The sequence below is a fragment of the Triplophysa dalaica genome, chromosome 8 (genome assembly GCF_015846415.1).
Source record: "Triplophysa dalaica isolate WHDGS20190420 chromosome 8, ASM1584641v1, whole genome shotgun sequence".
NCBI classification, from domain to species: domain Eukaryota; kingdom Metazoa; phylum Chordata; class Actinopteri; order Cypriniformes; family Nemacheilidae; genus Triplophysa; species Triplophysa dalaica.
Window position 1 is genome coordinate 1,264,661 of NC_079549.1, and position 18,159 is coordinate 1,282,819.

The 18,159-nt window shown below is 37.8% G+C and overlaps 1 protein-coding gene across 1 annotated transcript; it reads left to right on the forward strand.

Annotated features, from left to right (window-relative positions):
- The first annotated feature begins 10,284 nt into the window (after positions 1–10,284).
- Positions 10,285–16,894, forward strand: LOC130427584 (ras-related protein Rap-2a). Its single transcript, XM_056755128.1, has 2 exons — positions 10,285–11,133; positions 14,988–16,894. Exons 1-2 carry the CDS (start codon positions 10,820–10,822, stop codon positions 15,223–15,225), a joined length of 552 nt encoding a protein of 183 aa, XP_056611106.1. The 5' UTR covers positions 10,285–10,819; the 3' UTR covers positions 15,226–16,894.
- Positions 16,895–18,159: the final 1,265 nt, after the last annotated feature.

The following is an 18,159-nucleotide window of genomic DNA, read 5'->3' on the forward strand; positions in this document are numbered from 1 at the left end:
GAGTTGCAGATCTCACATTTAAGCAGATTTAGATGAACCCTTATTACACTTTACGGCCTTTGATGAAACTAAATATTGAGAAACTGTGGATGACATTGACAGGTCATTGGGTGTGTTTGGAACGGAGACAAGCATCATCTGATATTAAAATGTTTGTTTAAGCTCCACGACTCTGAACAAAACCTGTGATGGTCGACGGAAAAATCCTTTGGAATGAGTTACATTTTACATCCAGGACTTCTGATTGATAGTGCTGTGCATGTCTCGTTGGTTTTCTAGACACACACACACACACACAAGGCCGGCAGTATGCGGAAGTCTATAGATTAAATGTCCGCTCCTTCTTATGTAAACTGACATGCTATCTCGCTTTGATCAATGAGGGGCTTTTTTATGGACTTGATAACATGATAATTCTCACCAGACAAGAGCATGTGTGCGAACTTAAGCTCACCATGGTAACAAATTAGGCTTGCTGGTCACTATGGTAATGTCGTCATCTGCACTGGTGTATAAAAATACAATCCATTAAGTGACGTGGGGCGACCAGTCCAGTTCTTTCTCTATGTGAATTCTCCATACCACACACATGCACACAGAGTTGACAAACGACAGCCTTACGACCCAACCATTCATTTTATTGTGCAGTCATTTTCTTAATCAATCACCATTTATAGGTATACATGGACCTGTCCTTAATATGAACCTTCAGCATATTCCTGTTATCAACCAGAGGCATCAGACACAACACACCATGCATCCGTCACACGCGTGTTCTGTTTTTCTGTGCTAAGTTGTATTTCAGGTTTGATCCTCTGTGATCTCGTTCATCTGCTTGTTTGTTTAGTCATTCTGTTTACGTATGTTCTCTTTAATTATCCCCGTTGTTTTTAACACCTGAGTTCAACTTTAGTTTTGGTCCGTTCTTGTAAATGTTACTGTTATTTCCTCCTGTATACCTTTGTGTTTCTTATTACAGCTTATTCGATACTGACACGTTATGCTCAACATTCAGAATCCTGTCTAGTTAACCTCTGTCCATTCTCCTTCAGGAAAGTACGAATCCCTCCAACCACTTGTTATCCGATGAGCAAACTCAGGTCAGCAGATAGAAAATGCAGCAAAACTAAACATCCTGAAAACCTCAACAGCTGGAGATAACTGGAACCCTCACAATCAAATCATCCAGGGTATCTAGGAGAGGTGATGTTTTCAATTCACGGGCCTCATTTATAAAACGTAAGTTCACATAGATTTGATCGTAAAGCTTGCGTATTCAAAAATCCACTGCAACGTTTATATATATTGACGTGGAAAAGAGCTTAGGATTTTTACTTGTCTGAGTGCTGCAGGCTTTTGAAATTATAAGTCATTTTTTCTGCTCAAACAGGATTGGGACGTTGACAGGTGCTCTTTCATATGTCAATGTGATTAATAATTCATCATAAAAAGGCAGAGATCTGAACTGTTCAGCTGCGTGCAATTTCACGATCATTTGCGATGTAAAGATTTCAGATCTGATAGAGAGGCGTACACATGTTTTCTGTGCATACGTTCATTCTTATGAATCTTATGAACACGTACGCACTGTGAGAAATGATCGTATAATCAAATTTAAAAAAGGTTTCTACGCAACATTTTGCATGCAAATTTATAACAGAACAATAGGCTGCTTCTAAATAATTTTCCTACATAAAATCATCCTACAGCAGTAGTGAAATTATTGCTTGAAATTAATCTTTGATGCTTGTTATCTAATAATTAATTAGATTATGAGACTTTAGCCTGGGTTTTTACAGGGTCACAAATGTTTACATGCTAATTGTAGATAAAAACGTTATGATTCATTAAAATATCACAAATCTGGTCAAAAGGTTGGAGACATACAGAAAACAGTAAACACACTGACAGATACAAACACTATAAATTGGTGCATTTTGTTTACTGTTGCGTGTCCATTTACCGGCTCTGCGTGTCTGCACTTCTGTTTTTCTGTTGTTATAATAAGCATGTGTCTGCTCTAGAACATCATTTGCTATCATACAAGCAAGTGGCCTTTCTTACCACTGATGTGTTGAAAGACACCCATACAATCTTCTTTTTTCTAACAAGACACCAGTCATAAACATCACAACTCTTGGCCAGCCTGGAAAACACGTCCATTTTGAAGAAGAAAACTTGAATTGTAAATCAATCCCATCCCTCTCCCATTCAATCGTATTCACTGTTCCTCACTGGTAAAAGTTCATGAACTCTGTCTGATAAGCCATACACTATTAAGAAACAGCATTTCTAGTTGTATGATTTCTGAATGTGTATGTATTGAAGGATCACTCATATTGTTGCCATCTGTGATGCTTTTTTTTTTTTTTTTTGTCATTTTTGTATGTTTCTTTGGATAAAAACGGAGCTGCAAAATGCCCAAATGTGAAACCAACATACTTGTGAGACCCCTTTGCAAGTTTCTATATTTAGCCAAGTTGACATCAAAGGAAAAAACTAAACTTTTGTAAGTCAATCCAGGACATAGTTTAACAGCAAACCATGGATAATTACGACTGGTGTCCACAGAAAAGAAACATAATGTCAGTAGATCTCAAACAACAGACACAAACACGCACGTCTCTGTGCAGTGATTCACAGTGTGGATGAAATGGTTTCTGGGTTTTAGTTGGGTCTGCAGCCGCTCATGGGCTACGTCATAACTCATGTACGCAGGGAAGAAAAACTCAGCACAATCAGCTGAACCCTGTCATAATTCTAACAATTCAACAGACCATATTAAAGGAATAGTGCAATGTGAACTTCATCGGCTTCATTCATTTCAAATATGCATAATTTTTTGTAAACAGAATGTTGACCCTGCTCTTCGGCATTCAAGGGCTATTATGATTAATGCTAAGAGAACACTCAACTATGAAGCCGTGTGACAGCTTCGTGTAAATAACATAATTGATAGCGCAGTAACACAACCTTTATTCACTGAAAATATGATGTACAATCCGTCAGCTTCAGTATGACTCTCTTGCTAGGGTCCAGTGAGTTCTGAATGGTTGAATTTACTCATAGTGAGAACACATTAAGAGAACTTGAATGCACAAGATCTGAAAGAGTTCATTTAAAATCTCTTGGTTTAAAGTTAAACTCTGGCCCGCGAGATCCTTTTTCCTGCCGAGTTTAGCCCGAACTCGTATATAAAACACCTGAACAAGCTAATCTGCGTATTTACGAATAGATGCTTTCAACTTAATGCGGCGCAGCGCAAATTTATCACTCTCGCAGTACTTTAATGCGATATGCCCAACAATCTGTGCAACCCAACATTAAAATAAACGTGTCTGTTCCTGAAGTCACTGATTAAACTCTTCAGTTGTTTATATCAGAGTTCGGGCTAAACTCGGCAGGAAAGTGGATCTCGCGTGCCAGAGTTGAGAACCACTGGTCTAATGTGTCATTTTTGGGAGGATCAATTGACAGAAATGCAATGTAATAATAATATACATAACTATGTGTTCACCTTACATAATGAACATTACATTAGAATGAACTATTTCTATCTACATACACAGAGAGTCACTCTACATGGCATTCGCCATGTTGTTTCTACAGTAGCCCTAAACGGACAAACTGCTCTAGAGAGCGCCTTTAGTAAATATATTATCTCCTTTGGCAAAGAAGCGAAAACTCGCCAACATCTTAGCCCTGTGTCAGCCACCGTAGTGTTTCGTAAAGGAGGGGTGGTGAGCCGTTGGTTGCATTTCACATCCTCACCACTAGATGCTGCTCTATTTCATTCATTGGACCTTTAAAGTGAAAACTCTTTTACAAGACACTCGATGTGAGTTCTTGGAACCAGAGTCATAACATCTGGAATGTTCTGATGTTTACACACTCTTATACTGTGCATTAGATCAAAACAGTGATGCTAGTATTACTCTGTTCTGTGTCAAGTGAATGAATCATTTTTGGCTTCAGCCATTTATTCCAGCTCTTAACTTGATCCCATACAGACAGAGTGTTTACAATATTTGTGTGTGTACATCTCAGAAGTGCCCTCTCTCTCTCTCTCTCTCTCTCTCACACACACACACACAGAGTACACAATTAATCATCTATACTTATCTTAAATCACATGAAAATATTCAATAAATGTATTGTGTAAGATCTTTATAATCGTTTGTGTATATTTTGTTAACTCAGTAATCACATACACAAGTAATGTCTTGTTTTGATTAGTTGTCCGATCGATGAGGAAGGAAGCGTGTCATTCATAAACATTACTTCCACCAACGTCCGGTAAATAACCTTGTCGATGACAATAATATATTTTGTCATCGGTCTATAGTTTATTGCAGCAAATGCAGAAGACATGAATGAACTTTATGCATTTATGAACGTGATGGTTCAGTTTGAGTTCAAACCTCCCCCCCACAGTACCACCACAGACCCTCAATAAAAGAACTACGATTTATTAACATTACTCACAGCTGTTTATTTTTGCTTAGGATATTACAAGCCGGTTTCCTAAATTTGATCTCCAATATGAGGTACAAACCATTTTATAATGCTGTAACATTCCAAATCCAGAACGAGCAATTCAAAGTTAACTGCCCAGGGAATATCATGTCAGGGGGCTGCGGTCACACGAACAAAACAATCCATAAAAGCTGGTAAACAAACATAAATCATGTTCGTTTACACACCAGCCCTTAAGCCAACGGTAACGGCCAAACCAGCGTTTATAAAGCTTTTACAGCTTATATGTCTTAATCCGCCCTCATGAAAATTAACCGTGGTTTTACTACAGTTAAAACAACAAAAAACATGGTAACTATAGTAAAACGATGGTTACTGTAATAAAACGATGGTAACCGTAATAAAACGATGGTTACTGTAGTAAAACGATGGTTACTGTAGTAAAACAATGGTTACTGTAAAAAAACGATGGTGACTGTAATAAAACGTGGTTACTGTAAAAAAACGATGGTGACTGTAATAAAACGATGGTGACTGTAATAAAACGATGGTGACTGTTTTAAAACAATGGTTATGTAGTAAAACAATGGTTACTGTAAAAAAACGATGGTGACTGTAATAAAACGATGGAGACTGTAATAAAACGATGGTTACTGTAGTAAAACGTGGTTACTGTAAAAAAACGATGGTGACTGTAATAAAACGATGGAGACTGTAATAAAACGATGGTTACTGTAGTAAAACGTGGTTACTGTAAAAAAACGATGGTGACTGTAATAAAACGATGGTGACTGTAATAAAACGATGGTTACTGTAATAATACGATGGTGACTGTAATAAAACGATGGTTATGTAGTAAAACAATGGTTACTGTAAAAAAACGATGGTGACTGTAATAAAACGTGGTTACTGTAAAAAAACGATGGTGACTGTAATAAAACGATGGTGACTGTAATAAAACGATGGTGACTGTTTTAAAACAATGGTTATGTAGTAAAACAATGGTTACTGTAATAATACGATGGTGACTGTAATAAAACGATGGTTATGTAGTAAAACAATGGTTACTGTAAAAAAACGATGGTTACTGTAATAAAACGATGGTTACTGTAGTAAAACGTGGTTACTGTAAAAAAAACGATGGTGACTGTAATAAAACGATGGTGACTGTAATAAAACGATGGTTATGTAATAAAACGATGGTGACTGTAATAAAACGATGGTTACTGTAGTAAAACGATGGTAACTGTAGTAAAACGATGGTTACTGTAGTAAAACGATGGTTACTGTAAAAAAACGATGGTGACTGTTATAAAACGATGGTTACTGTAGTAAAACGATGGTTACTGTCGTGTAACGATGGTTACTGTAGTAAAACGATGGTTACTGTCGTGTAACGATGGTTACTGTAGTAAAACGATGGTTACTGTAGTAAAACGATGGTTACTGTAGTAAAACGATGGTTACTGTCATGTAACGATGGTTACTGTAATAAAACGATGGTGACTGTAATAAAACAATGGTTACTGTAATAAAACGATGGTTACTGTAGTAAAACGATGGTAACTGTAGTAAAACGATGGTTACTGTAATAAAACGATGGTGACTGTAATAAAACGATGGTTACTGTAGTAAAACGATGGTAACTGTAGTAAAACGATGATTACTGTAGTAAAACGATGGTTACTGTAAAAAAAACGATGGTGACTGTTATAAAACGATGGTTACTGTAGTAAAACGATGGTTACTGTCGTGTAACGATGGTTACTGTAGTAAAACGATGGTTACTGTATTAAAACGATGGTTACTGTATAGTGTAACGATGGTTACTGTAGTAAAAGAATGGTTTTGCCATAAGTAATCAATACACCAAAAGAACATGCTTAAGCCCCGGTTAGACTTGACTTTGAGTTTTTGAAGATCTTTTTGGACGGAGCAACAAAAATGGGCGGGCACGATTCCTAACATTTCTGTACCGAGTGGTCTCGCTGTGACGTTTGGATCTTCTATTGGTCTCACGCACTCACGTGACACGAATTCTCAGGACAGAGTTCACCAAACTATAAAAATACAATATATCGGGTTTTGACTAGAACGGATACAGCTAGCTCCACTGGGCATGCGCACTTCAATACCGCATCATTTTGTCATGCTGAAACAGTTGATTAATTTTCTTAAATTATAGTAAGGTTAGGTTTTGGTTCGGGGTAGGTGTTAGCTTAAGTCATTTATTGTTATTATATGGCGACAATTTGCACCACTTCCAGTCGTAGCTGTATCCCTTCTAGCAAAAACCGAAATATCATGTGGACGGACTTGTGTTCGGTCTGTCGCTCTCTCATGCGTAAGAATTGAAATCAATGGAGGGAAAAGTCACATGTGACCGCGGCTTTACTGCAATTGTACCACAAAAAAAGGTTAATTTTCATAAGGGCGGGGCCCTCAAGACTAACAATTATAAAAAATGCATTAAAATATCTAAAATCTAAAACAGAGATTTTTATAATGTTTGGTTATTTTGATTGAACACATATTTCTAGTTATGACAATACTGTTGTGAACAATGTTTACACATAGCAAATGTAACGTAAGCCATACAAAATATCAACAATTTCATTAAATATAAATGGCATTTGAAAACGCTAAAGCTCAAGGTTTTATGAGATTTTGTGGTTGTCAAACATCTGTAGATGCTTAAATGGACTGGTTACACAGAACAGCAGTATATATGATCATTTATATGAATTGATCTTTGAGTGACACACTACAGTTCTTCATGATACACGATGCTTCGCCGTAACACACTTACGCACTAACTTTAGCAAAGCATCACAGTAACTCGATTACACAAACAAATCAATTTTCTGCAAACACACAGCGTATTCTCAGCACAACACTGTCAAAAACACAACATACACAGTAATGTGACTGAAACACAGAATAAAGGAGGATGAATGATCATCAAATGAATGATGTTTTAATCATTTACATCTATTCAGCCAGAATGACTTCATGTATTTAAGCTGAAGAGTTTTTATGTATTCCTTGGGAATCAAATCAACAATGATCTTTTTGCCGCTACGTCAAAGATACAGAAGCACTATTAAATAGATCATAGTACTTGTATTGCATGCGCAACCAAAATCAAGTGTGTCTTGTATGGTATTTTTATGTATTTTGATTATTTATGAATGTTTTTTTTTTATGCGGTAATTGTATATTCTGTGCTGTTTGTCTCATCTGGTAAATGAATGACAGTGAAAATGTTCAAGTCATCCTCCCCAGGCGGTGCCCCTCCATTAATGTTACAAACCTCTCATTAGAGAGTGTTGCACTCTGACCAAATGGAGGTATAATTCAATATGAACAACACACACATCTGACATACGATTCTCCACTGATATTTAATATCACAATAGTGCACACTTAGCAAAGAGTCGAAAAATCAATTAACACAACATATACGTGACTGTGCAATGACTGGTTGTTAAAGTCCCCGTGAACCGAAAGTTGCCATAGTTTTTACTTCCGTATTCTGAAACATTTCCGAGTGAAACGAAATTTCAAAGGATAAATTAAGGGGGCGTGGCTCGCATGTTTCACTGCAAATTGATTGGATTTGTTAAAACAGTCATTGCATTATGAAGACTGACAGTTGAAGGGGAGGAGTTAACGGATCCAAACCGTCTAATTTGCATAATTTGAGAAGGATGGTCATTTCAGGACGAAATTTCGTTTTCATATTTTACCTGAAGATTATGACCCACATTGACAAGCTATGTACTATAAATTATGCAATATTTATGCAAAAAAAAAATAATTGGGCAATTCCGTGAAAATGTCAACCTTACCGCGAAAAATATTTACCAGCGGTTTTTACTATGGTAACAGAACATTTTGTGGCTCCAATACATATGTGAGAGCTCTCTTCAAATTTGTAAAGCATTTGTTTTATTTTTAGTTCATGATTTTTCATAGTCAGGTAAGGGCAATTTTCAGGATTGTCACATCCATGACGCAACATATTCCTCAAAAATGGGCACATGAAAATGAATATAAAGTAACTATTTGATGTTCTATAAAGAGGCATCACTTCTCCATTCGATGGGTATTATTGCTTCAGGATTGTGCATTTTATTTTACAGAAATCTTACAAAGTTTATCGTCTCCAAAAAAACACGTCCTTTTTTGATCACATACATAACGCAGGTTTCATTTTTAATCATTTTTTTTCATAGACTGACATTTTTTTATGTTTAGACTCTATCAACAAGGGTTCAGTAAAATATGAACAGATGGTTCAATATAATCGTAACAAATTCATTCTCATTTTTATGTCACGTCCGTAACGCTGGAATTGTCCAATTGTCCTTTTCGATTTCACTGGGACTTTAAGCCTAATATAAAGACGAGCCCAAATATTTACACCCTCCACCATCCCAACAGGTTTGACACAAACACTTTGTCATGGTTAACAACCAGAATACACAACCAAAGCTCTTAATAAGCAAATATTTATAATGTATGCGTCAACAAAAATCCACAAAATCTTTTGTTTCTCTCTACTGCAAAAAAATGAATGGATAAAGAATGTTTGATTTATTTAATAGTTATTTAATGACATCGCTGCAAAATATAACACCTTGTTTTTTTAAATGTAAATCCTTTTAATCCCATCACTCTATTTTAATTCTGTGTATTCTCTCTCACGCTGTGTTTTCTCTCCCCCTGGTGGTCACTAACAGAAGAGCAATCAATAAACAAACTAACGCGCACGTTCTAGTGAAGGTCTACACTACACTGTAAAACTTTGCTGTAGTTTTTGCTGCAGGTTTGCCAGTAACTTACTGTAGATTTAATTTAAACTTAATATACTTTCCAATTAGTACCGTTTTCAATTACTTCAAAACACTTTGACTTCTAATATTCAAAATGTGCAAGAAGAGACTGCATTAGCACAGCAACACTGCCAAACAGTACATTCTTCAGTACAAGCATTTTTCTCTTGTTTTCTGTAAAAAAATATTTAATATTTATAACATATAGCTTATATTTAGTCTTGTTTAATGAAAGAAAAATATATAAACTAGGTAGGTTCATGCTTAAAACAACATTGTATATTAAGTCTACAGTAAATTACTGGCAAACCTGCTGCCAAATTACAGCAACGTTTTGCTGTGTAAATTATGATTTAAGAAAAAGAGTTTCATAAATCACTTTCTCAGACAAGTTAAGGTACTACATAATCATCCAATCCATTATGTTTAGTACATGGCCGCCAAAAAAACATATGATCTTATTCAAACAAAGAGTCTTTTGATTTGATTCAGGATTGCACATAAAGATGAACATGAATAGTTCAGTAATAAAACGATATAATAATTTGCCAACAAAAAGCATTTTACTTGTAGATATCAGCCTGTATATTCTTATATAAACATTTGTCAATGATTTTTCAATTTTTTGTGAAATAATCATCTGGGTCACATTTTCCACGGTTTTGTGCCTTGCCCTACAAGACAAATTGAATAAAAGCATATTTGATTTTGTTTGAACTTTCATTTATACATTTTCAATATCTTAATAATAATTCTCCCAATGTTTAGTGCACACCGTTTTTTTATTATTAGGCGACTTGTTTTCTCGTTTATTCTACTACTAAAATCTTTAATTTGTTGACATGTACTGTAACTTGTCAGTGAGTCAACGGAAGTTGCTATTAACGACTCTTAACCATCAACAAGCACCTTGGATACCAGTGAGTTTCCATAGCAACAACATCCGCCGCGTGATCTTCCCCTTTGAAGGATGGCTTGCGCGCGCGCGCTGGGGATTCGTTCGACTTTTCCTTGCGGCGACGACAACCGGTTTCTGTCGACTCAAGCGGAAACCGGCTCTGGTGTCTGCGCGCACGCGCTGTATGAGCCTGCCTCGCGGATCCGTTAAACGACGAGAGCGCGTCGGTACGGAGGCCGAGAGGAGCGGCGGCGGAAGATCCCCACCCGTGAGCATGGCGGCGTGCTAGAGATGAAGACCGAAGAGAGTAGAGAGAGAGAGGAGGAAAACGCTAACATGCCTTAAAAAACACAGATGAAAACGCACCGTTGGATCACGAACCGGTTGTAGGATGGTGAGCTGATCAGATGTGGGCTTATCGGTGAGCGCGTCAATTCAGCTGTTGCGGGTGGGCCGCCGGTGGACCGGGAGGCTCCGTGATCATGAAGCGCTGCGGCGGGACGCGCGTCTTTGTGCCAGGCGCGGAGAGACTCGTTTAAACGCACTCTTTCGTGCTCGGCGCTGCGTGACTTTCTATTGCCTTTTTCTATGCGTTGTGACCGGTGAGATGCGCGAGTATAAAGTGGTGGTCCTCGGGAGCGGCGGGGTCGGTAAATCCGCCCTCACCGTGCAGTTCGTCACCGGGACGTTCATCGAGAAGTACGACCCGACCATCGAGGATTTCTACCGCAAGGAGATCGAGGTGGACTCGTCTCCGTCGGTGCTGGAGATCCTGGACACGGCGGGCACGGAGCAGTTCGCGTCCATGCGGGACCTGTACATTAAAAACGGACAGGGCTTCATTCTGGTCTACAGTCTGGTGAACCAGCAGAGCTTTCAGGACATCAAACCCATGAGAGACCAGATCATCCGAGTCAAGAGGTGAGACCCACCACGAACCTCCAGACAGAAATCGCTCAGAGAGCAACAACTGATGCCAGATTTCATTATTGAGTCTCAACTGAGATGTTTTGGAGCATTGTTTGAAGTGCACACTGTCTATTCTGAATGTAGGTGAGCCTTTACAGGCCCGTTGCTTATCAATCCTGCACGGATAAAAGATTGGTGTTCATGTGATAAACCTCCTTTAAACCTCATCCACACCTACAAAGAAAAGACACATTGAGTTCATACGTTATTCTCAGATATTTATGACTTTACAGGACTCATTCATGTCCGTTATGTTAAAGAACGTGTTTAAAGAACCCATGACATCATATGTGGAGTCAAATCGATGCTAGTGTAATAGACCCTGGGAAAAAACGAGAAGTTTCAAAGTCGCCTTCTGATTGGTTGAATTCTACAGATGAAGTATGTCATGACAGGACAGTATGGTGAGAGTGATTTGAAAGCACCGCTTTGAGACTTTTTAGAGTCAGATTGGCTCAACCTAAACGTCCAAATGTGCATATCAATACTTGATCATGACATCATTATTACACGTCAACTCCGGAAGAGAGCTTTCTGTGACAATGTGATCTGACCCGACAGACAAAACAATATCCAATATCACAGGGCATCACTGTTATGACGAAAACACGCCTCATAATACTAGCAAAAATGCTGTTTTATTATATCATATTGTTTCCATACATTCCTTTGAATCACAAGAATTAATAATGGCGTTTGACAGACGAAAATCCTGCCGAGTTGATCTCTGGACTGTGTGCTAATCGCTGAAACACAAACTGATAGAAATGTTTGAAAGAAAAGTTTGCTTACGTGTGACTTCTGTTAACATATTGGTGCAATTTTACCTTAAAATGACACAAAAAAGTAACAGACAGGTTTTTCTCTCTCATTAAAATACACAATAAACCCTGAAATTTGAAAATGGCCTTAAAGGGGCGGTTCAACCAAAAATGAACATTTTGTCATCATTTATTATATTTATTATTATTGTTTTACCCACATTCAAATAATTTTATTTGCTCCGATAAACACAGAGAATGATATTTGGAAATATGTTTCAGGTCTGGAATATTATTCACTACCATGTTAGGAAACAAAGAAATTTGAAGAATTTAGGAAAAACAAGCAGTTCTGGGGCACCATTTAATTTTTCCTGATATGGTAGTCAATGTTGTCCCGGAACTGAAAATGACTAACATTCTTCCAAATATCTTTCTGTGTGTTTATGAGAACAAAGTAATTGATGCAGATATGAAATGACATAGGGTGAGTAAATGATGATTTTTGGGCGAACTATTCCTTTAAGAAGAACTGAAGAAATGCTTTGAAAGATAATATAATAACTTCATTATCTTTTGTAGGAACATTAGTAAAGCATAAAGTTGAGCTTTTCCCAAGCCAACTCAAATGAATCTTATAACTCCACCCCACATCTCTTCACTGTAACTCTCAGCGTTAACGCCCTTTCTGCCCATTTTTTGGCTCAATGCATGTTTTTCATTCTAGCCGTGCAGTCCCACACAAATGGCCTGACAGACACGACGGTTTGAATAATTCAATGTCATGAATATTTCATACAGTTAAAGTGATGCATAATGAGGAGGGACATACAGTGACGTCTGTCAGACCGCTCTCTCTTATTGAAGGGCGAGTGACACACTGTCAATAAAGAGAGAGAGAGAGAGTTCTGATGAGTCTTTTCGGACACTGACTGGATCAAAAGTTTTCTTTAGATTTACGTTGAAGGAGATTCAAGGAGATCTTTCAGAAGGCCTCTGTAACCACCGAACACTGTGTCCTGATACATTTTACATCACACAGCATTGAGGCGGTGAGTTTTGCTCAGACAAGCATCGCTCGAGTCGTTTCTGTCTGTTAATGTGGGATTGTAGACCGGACTGTGAGAATGAAGGAACATTGCACTGTAATTGTGAAATGACTTTTATGAGGTAATTTGTGGGTTTTTTAATAACAGGGTGTGGCCTCTGTAGCCCCGCCCTCCTCATCCTTCAGTTATCACAGCAGGGTTTGTGGTTATGGGTGGTTACGTGGAGGAAAGCCCAGCAATGTGAATGCACTGGAAATATTCTCATGATACCCTGAACTGTTCCTTAAAGACGAAGGTGTTGTGATGTATAGAAATGATCAGTGCCGTCTAGCTGACATCCAAGACGTAAAAATGAAATAAAAAAATAAGCGGCGTGTAGACTGGTGGCCTGGAATGGGAAGTGTCTTGAGGTTTGGGGTTTGGCCTTTTGATGCCACGCCTCATCTTTCCTTGATGCCCTTTGTGTCTTTGGGCCGGGGGCTTCTGCCCGCTTCTGCCATGGCCACGGGGCAAACAGAGGCAGCCTTACAACACTTGAATATTATTAGTATTATAAGTGTTGGGTGTAACTAGTTAGTAAGTAATTAGTTACTTTAATTTAATTACTTTTCCCTTGAAAAAGTAAAGTAAGGGATTACACTAATTTTTCCTGTAATTTAATTGCAGTTACTTCTGATGTTTTTAAACTAAATACTTTGTGTAATATATATGTGTGCAATAGTGGAAATACATAAAAGCCTAACTTTAAAATCCGTGCTTTAATGTTTAATTCTCACATTTGTGATACTTTGGTCAGTTAATAAGAATAATTTATATAGTTCAATATTATATATTTGAATCAATTAAAAGATCTGTTTCAAGTTTATCCTTGAATCACTGAACTTATCAAGGTTGATAGGATATAGAAAGTAATTAGTAATAATAAGTAACAAAATACTTTTTGGAGAGAGTCATTTGTACAGTAATCCAAAAACACTATTGAATATGTAACTAGTAACTTGTAATTAATTACTTTTTCAGAGTAACTTGCCCAACACTAATTATTATATATTTTTAGTACTCCCCCCATCCTTCTTGTATCTGTTGTATACTTGTAGACACTTTATTATTATTTTCTTCATAATTTTCAGTATTATTCATTTCAAACCTTTTGACAGTTTAGAATACACCTCACTAACTCACACACACACACACACACACACACACACGTTTGCACAGCAATGAGGACATACATTGACGCAATGCATTCTCTAGCCCCTAACCATAGCCATAAGAACTGAGTACCTGACCCTCACCCTCACCCTAAATCTAACCTAAACCTCAATAAAACCTAAACCCTTAAACCAGGACTTGACCCTCAAACAGCCCTTTAAAAGGGTCTCAGAAGGTGAGGACTGGACACTCTGGTGGTCTAAAACTCAAACTGGTCCTCATAAAGATATATGTACAAGCACACACACACACACACACATACTAGGCACATACAAAACTAATGATATGACTATGTTGGTTTTCAATGTTTATTCTTGTTTGTCTTTGTTATTCTGTCTATGTTTATATTTGTTTGTCTATCTTACTTTGATAATTCATCATTATTAGTTCATAATTCTCTGTCTAGATTAATTTGCGTTTAGCACATGTAAATAGACTCACTGTCTGTGTTTGCATTATAATCAAAATAAAAAAGAAATGATCAATACCACATTTACTCCTAAAGCATTTTTTAAGCACATGATCACTGACGTGTAAATTGTGTATTGTAATACTGCATATTAAATATCATGTCTTCTGTTGCCTTGGAGGTGTTTCGTCTAATAAAAATGTATGGCCGTTCCACCCCCAAAATCACACAAATGTAATAGAACGCATGTGTAAAAATGGTTTCATTGTGTCACATGGCACAGAAACCAGAAACATATACATGGCACTGTTTTGGATCTGGTGTGAAATGACGTGTGCCGTGTGATTCATCCGTGCTCTCCTGTGTGTTTTTCAGGTATGAGAAGGTGCCGGTGATCCTGGTGGGGAATAAGGTGGATCTGGAGAGCGAGCGGGAGGTGTCTGAGAGTGAGGGCCAGGCGCTGGCTGAGGAGTGGGGCTGTCCCTTCATTGAGACTTCAGCCAAGAGTAAAACCATGGTGGATGAACTCTTCGCTGAGATCGTACGGCAGATGGACTACGCAGCCCAGCCGGACAAAGACGACCCGTGCTGTTCCTCCTGCAATATACAATAACCCCCCCAAACACACGCAGAACACACATCGCTATAGCTTTGATAGACGTTCTGATGTCTGCGGTTGACCATCCTTCTGTATCTACAGACTGACAATGATCTGGAGGATTTTTGTCACTTGAAATTCTTGTTGGATGAGACTCAGAAGAGCGCTTGCTTTGGGTTTTAACAGAATCCTTCAACGGGGACGAGTCAAACTTTTATGCTTTGGGTTTATTGTGTTGATGATTTCATCTGAGTTTGTTACAAGGTCGGAGAGAGAAAGAGAGAGAAAGAAAGAGTTTAATTCTGTCATCATTCACTCACCTTCGAGTTGTTCCAAATCTGTTTACATGTCTTTGTTCTGATGAACACAGAGAAAGATATCTGGAAGAATGCTTATAACCACACAGATCTTGCCCCCCATTGACTCCCATAGTGGGAAAAAAACAATGCTAGTTAAAGGTGCCCCAAAACTGGTTGCTGTCCGACATTATTCAAAATATCTTCTTTTGTGTTCAACAGAACAAATAAAATCGAAGGTGAGTTACTGATGACAGAATTTTCATTTTAGGGTGAAGTATATTTAAGCCTAAATAAGTATTTTTAAATTGTGTAATTATTTAAAACTGATGTATTTGAAAGTTAAAATACTTTCTCCAGTCTCAGACACACCTGAAATTCTTAATACTACATCTCGACTGATAAAGCCTTTCAGGTGAGACTCTCTGACCAATAACAGATAGAAGGAGTGCTTTTCAGTTTGATGATGCTAGTGGTGCAGAAGTGTTACACATCATCTTTAAGGATTTCATATTAGTTGTTGATTTAATAGAGGAAGGATTCCAAAATGATGCGTCTCTTTACTTTAATGCTGGTGTATAAATCCAACTTATTTAAATGATATAACCCTAGAAAGATTTGTTGTAACATGTGAAAATTCACTTATGATGGTGGATGGGTTGTGAAGTTTGTAGTGATGGTTAAGGTGCTGTCTTAGAAGATGCCGTCAGTTGTGAGATATTCTTCATTTGTGACCCTGGACAACAAAACCAGTTGACCGGTCAATGTTTCTAAATTAAGATGTTGTCATCATTTATTTATCTCTATCTGCACAGCGGGTTGATTCGAGTGTTTTTCATGAACTGTCTGTCTCGTTTGGTTCTATTTTGTTCATGTGTTACACTCCCGTCAGTGTTTGAAATTGTGGCTTTTCCGATCAAGTTCAAAAGTGGGAGGTCTGACGTGGAACTTCTAAGCGACTTGAATTGATAGGCCGTGTGTCTCTCTTCACCCGTGAACACAGAATTCCATCAAAATTGATTTATATTATCTCAACATGTCCTTTAGGGCTCATTTGGTTCTCTCTCTTTTGCTCTCTCTCACACGTCACCATCTCAGCGCTCTTTCTACAGTCTCAGCCCTGTTTCTTCCCAATATTCTGCAATGCTTTATGGCTGATTAATGCTGATGATGTTGTAAATACATTTGTAAAGAGGTTTTCTTGCTCTCCTCCTCATGGCTGAACAGAGAGGTAATGGAGATGGATGGCGTGTATGCGTTTCAATAGAGAGCTCTGAGTCAGTATTCATTTGATATTTTTTTATGTGGACGTGTGCTCAACTCTCGTGAATGACTGTATGTTGACTCTTTTGTTCGGCACCTCAATAAAGTGCATCCAACACACTCAACACACGCATCTAACACTGTGTTTCTGCTCCTTCACCTACATCATGTCTTCTTTGGACGTTTAGCAGAAGTTTTTACTTGAAACAAAAGACAGAAAAACAATCATTCGTCTTATGAAGAAAATAACACGAGAAGTGCTAAGTGTCAGCTGTAGATGTGCTGTAGAATTTGACTCAACAGGTTTTCCTCTTTGGTCCGGATTATCATCACAGGTAAGACTAGAAAGAAAGTTTATATTCAAACACTCAATGTACCCTCGGTGGGAGATTATCTTCTGTTTATTTTAGAAGCAGAATTGCTGGCTTGTAAATCAAAGACTTTAATATTGATCTGTCAGGTAGATGACATGCATGTTATTTATATCTTTCTTGTATTTGTGGGTTTATATTTCACATGAGAGATTTAAGAAACCTTATACATTTATATTAAGTTTAGAAAAAGGCAGACCTGAAATGAAGATGATCACATGATGCTAGAATCCAAACTGAAGCGTTTGTCTTCAGCGTTGCTGTTTTCGCTCGTGATTGGCTGCTCAACAGTGTTGCGTCATCGAGCTCTAAGCAACCGAGGCTATAAATGCTGCGCGCGATTTAGTCAGCGATCAATTCTGTCCATCGCACGATTCGCTCGACAAGTTTATATCGCGATATTCAGTGTCTGCTGTGGGAGTTGTGTACGATCTCAGTGCAGTAACTAAACAACACAACACATCACATCACCGAGCGATTTCTTATTTGTTCTGGAGCTCGCGCACAACAGACGCGATAGTGTCAGCGCGTGGTGGGTGACAAACATTTATTTTGATATAAATCTGTTCTTCACACAAACGAGCATAAACGTGTTGCATAAAATTGCACTACATGTTTGTATGTTCACTACACAATATCTGACGATTACAACTTGATTATCACTGCCAGAAGTGCAATGTTAACACAACGTTAGCGCGTTTGAACAACAGCGGATGACCAAAAAAATGACATAACTATAAAAACACAACACAACACAATAATCAGTCAGGCTGTGAAATGAGTGTAAAACAAGAACGACACATGTTGTGAGTGTAGATTTATGAGTTCTGATGTATAAGATTGAAGGATCTTCTGTAACTTAACTTGCCAACAAAAGCACAAACACGATCACCCTTCAATTTTAAATCATGTCTTTGGACATCACAAGCGTCCGTTTTTTAAATAGTGGTGTTATTGAGATATCTATTGATTACTGAGGTAAATAAAACAATACTTTCAGTTAAATTCATCTTTGATGT

Coding starts and splice junctions, on each gene's coding strand:
- LOC130427584 (XM_056755128.1), top strand. CDS start 10,820: ATGCGCGAGTATAAAGTGGTGGTCCTCGGGAGCGGCGGGGTCGGTAAA. Junction 11,134..14,987: donor CAGATCATCCGAGTCAAGAG/GTGAGACCCACC, acceptor TGTGTTTTTCAG/GTATGAGAAGGTGCCGGTGA.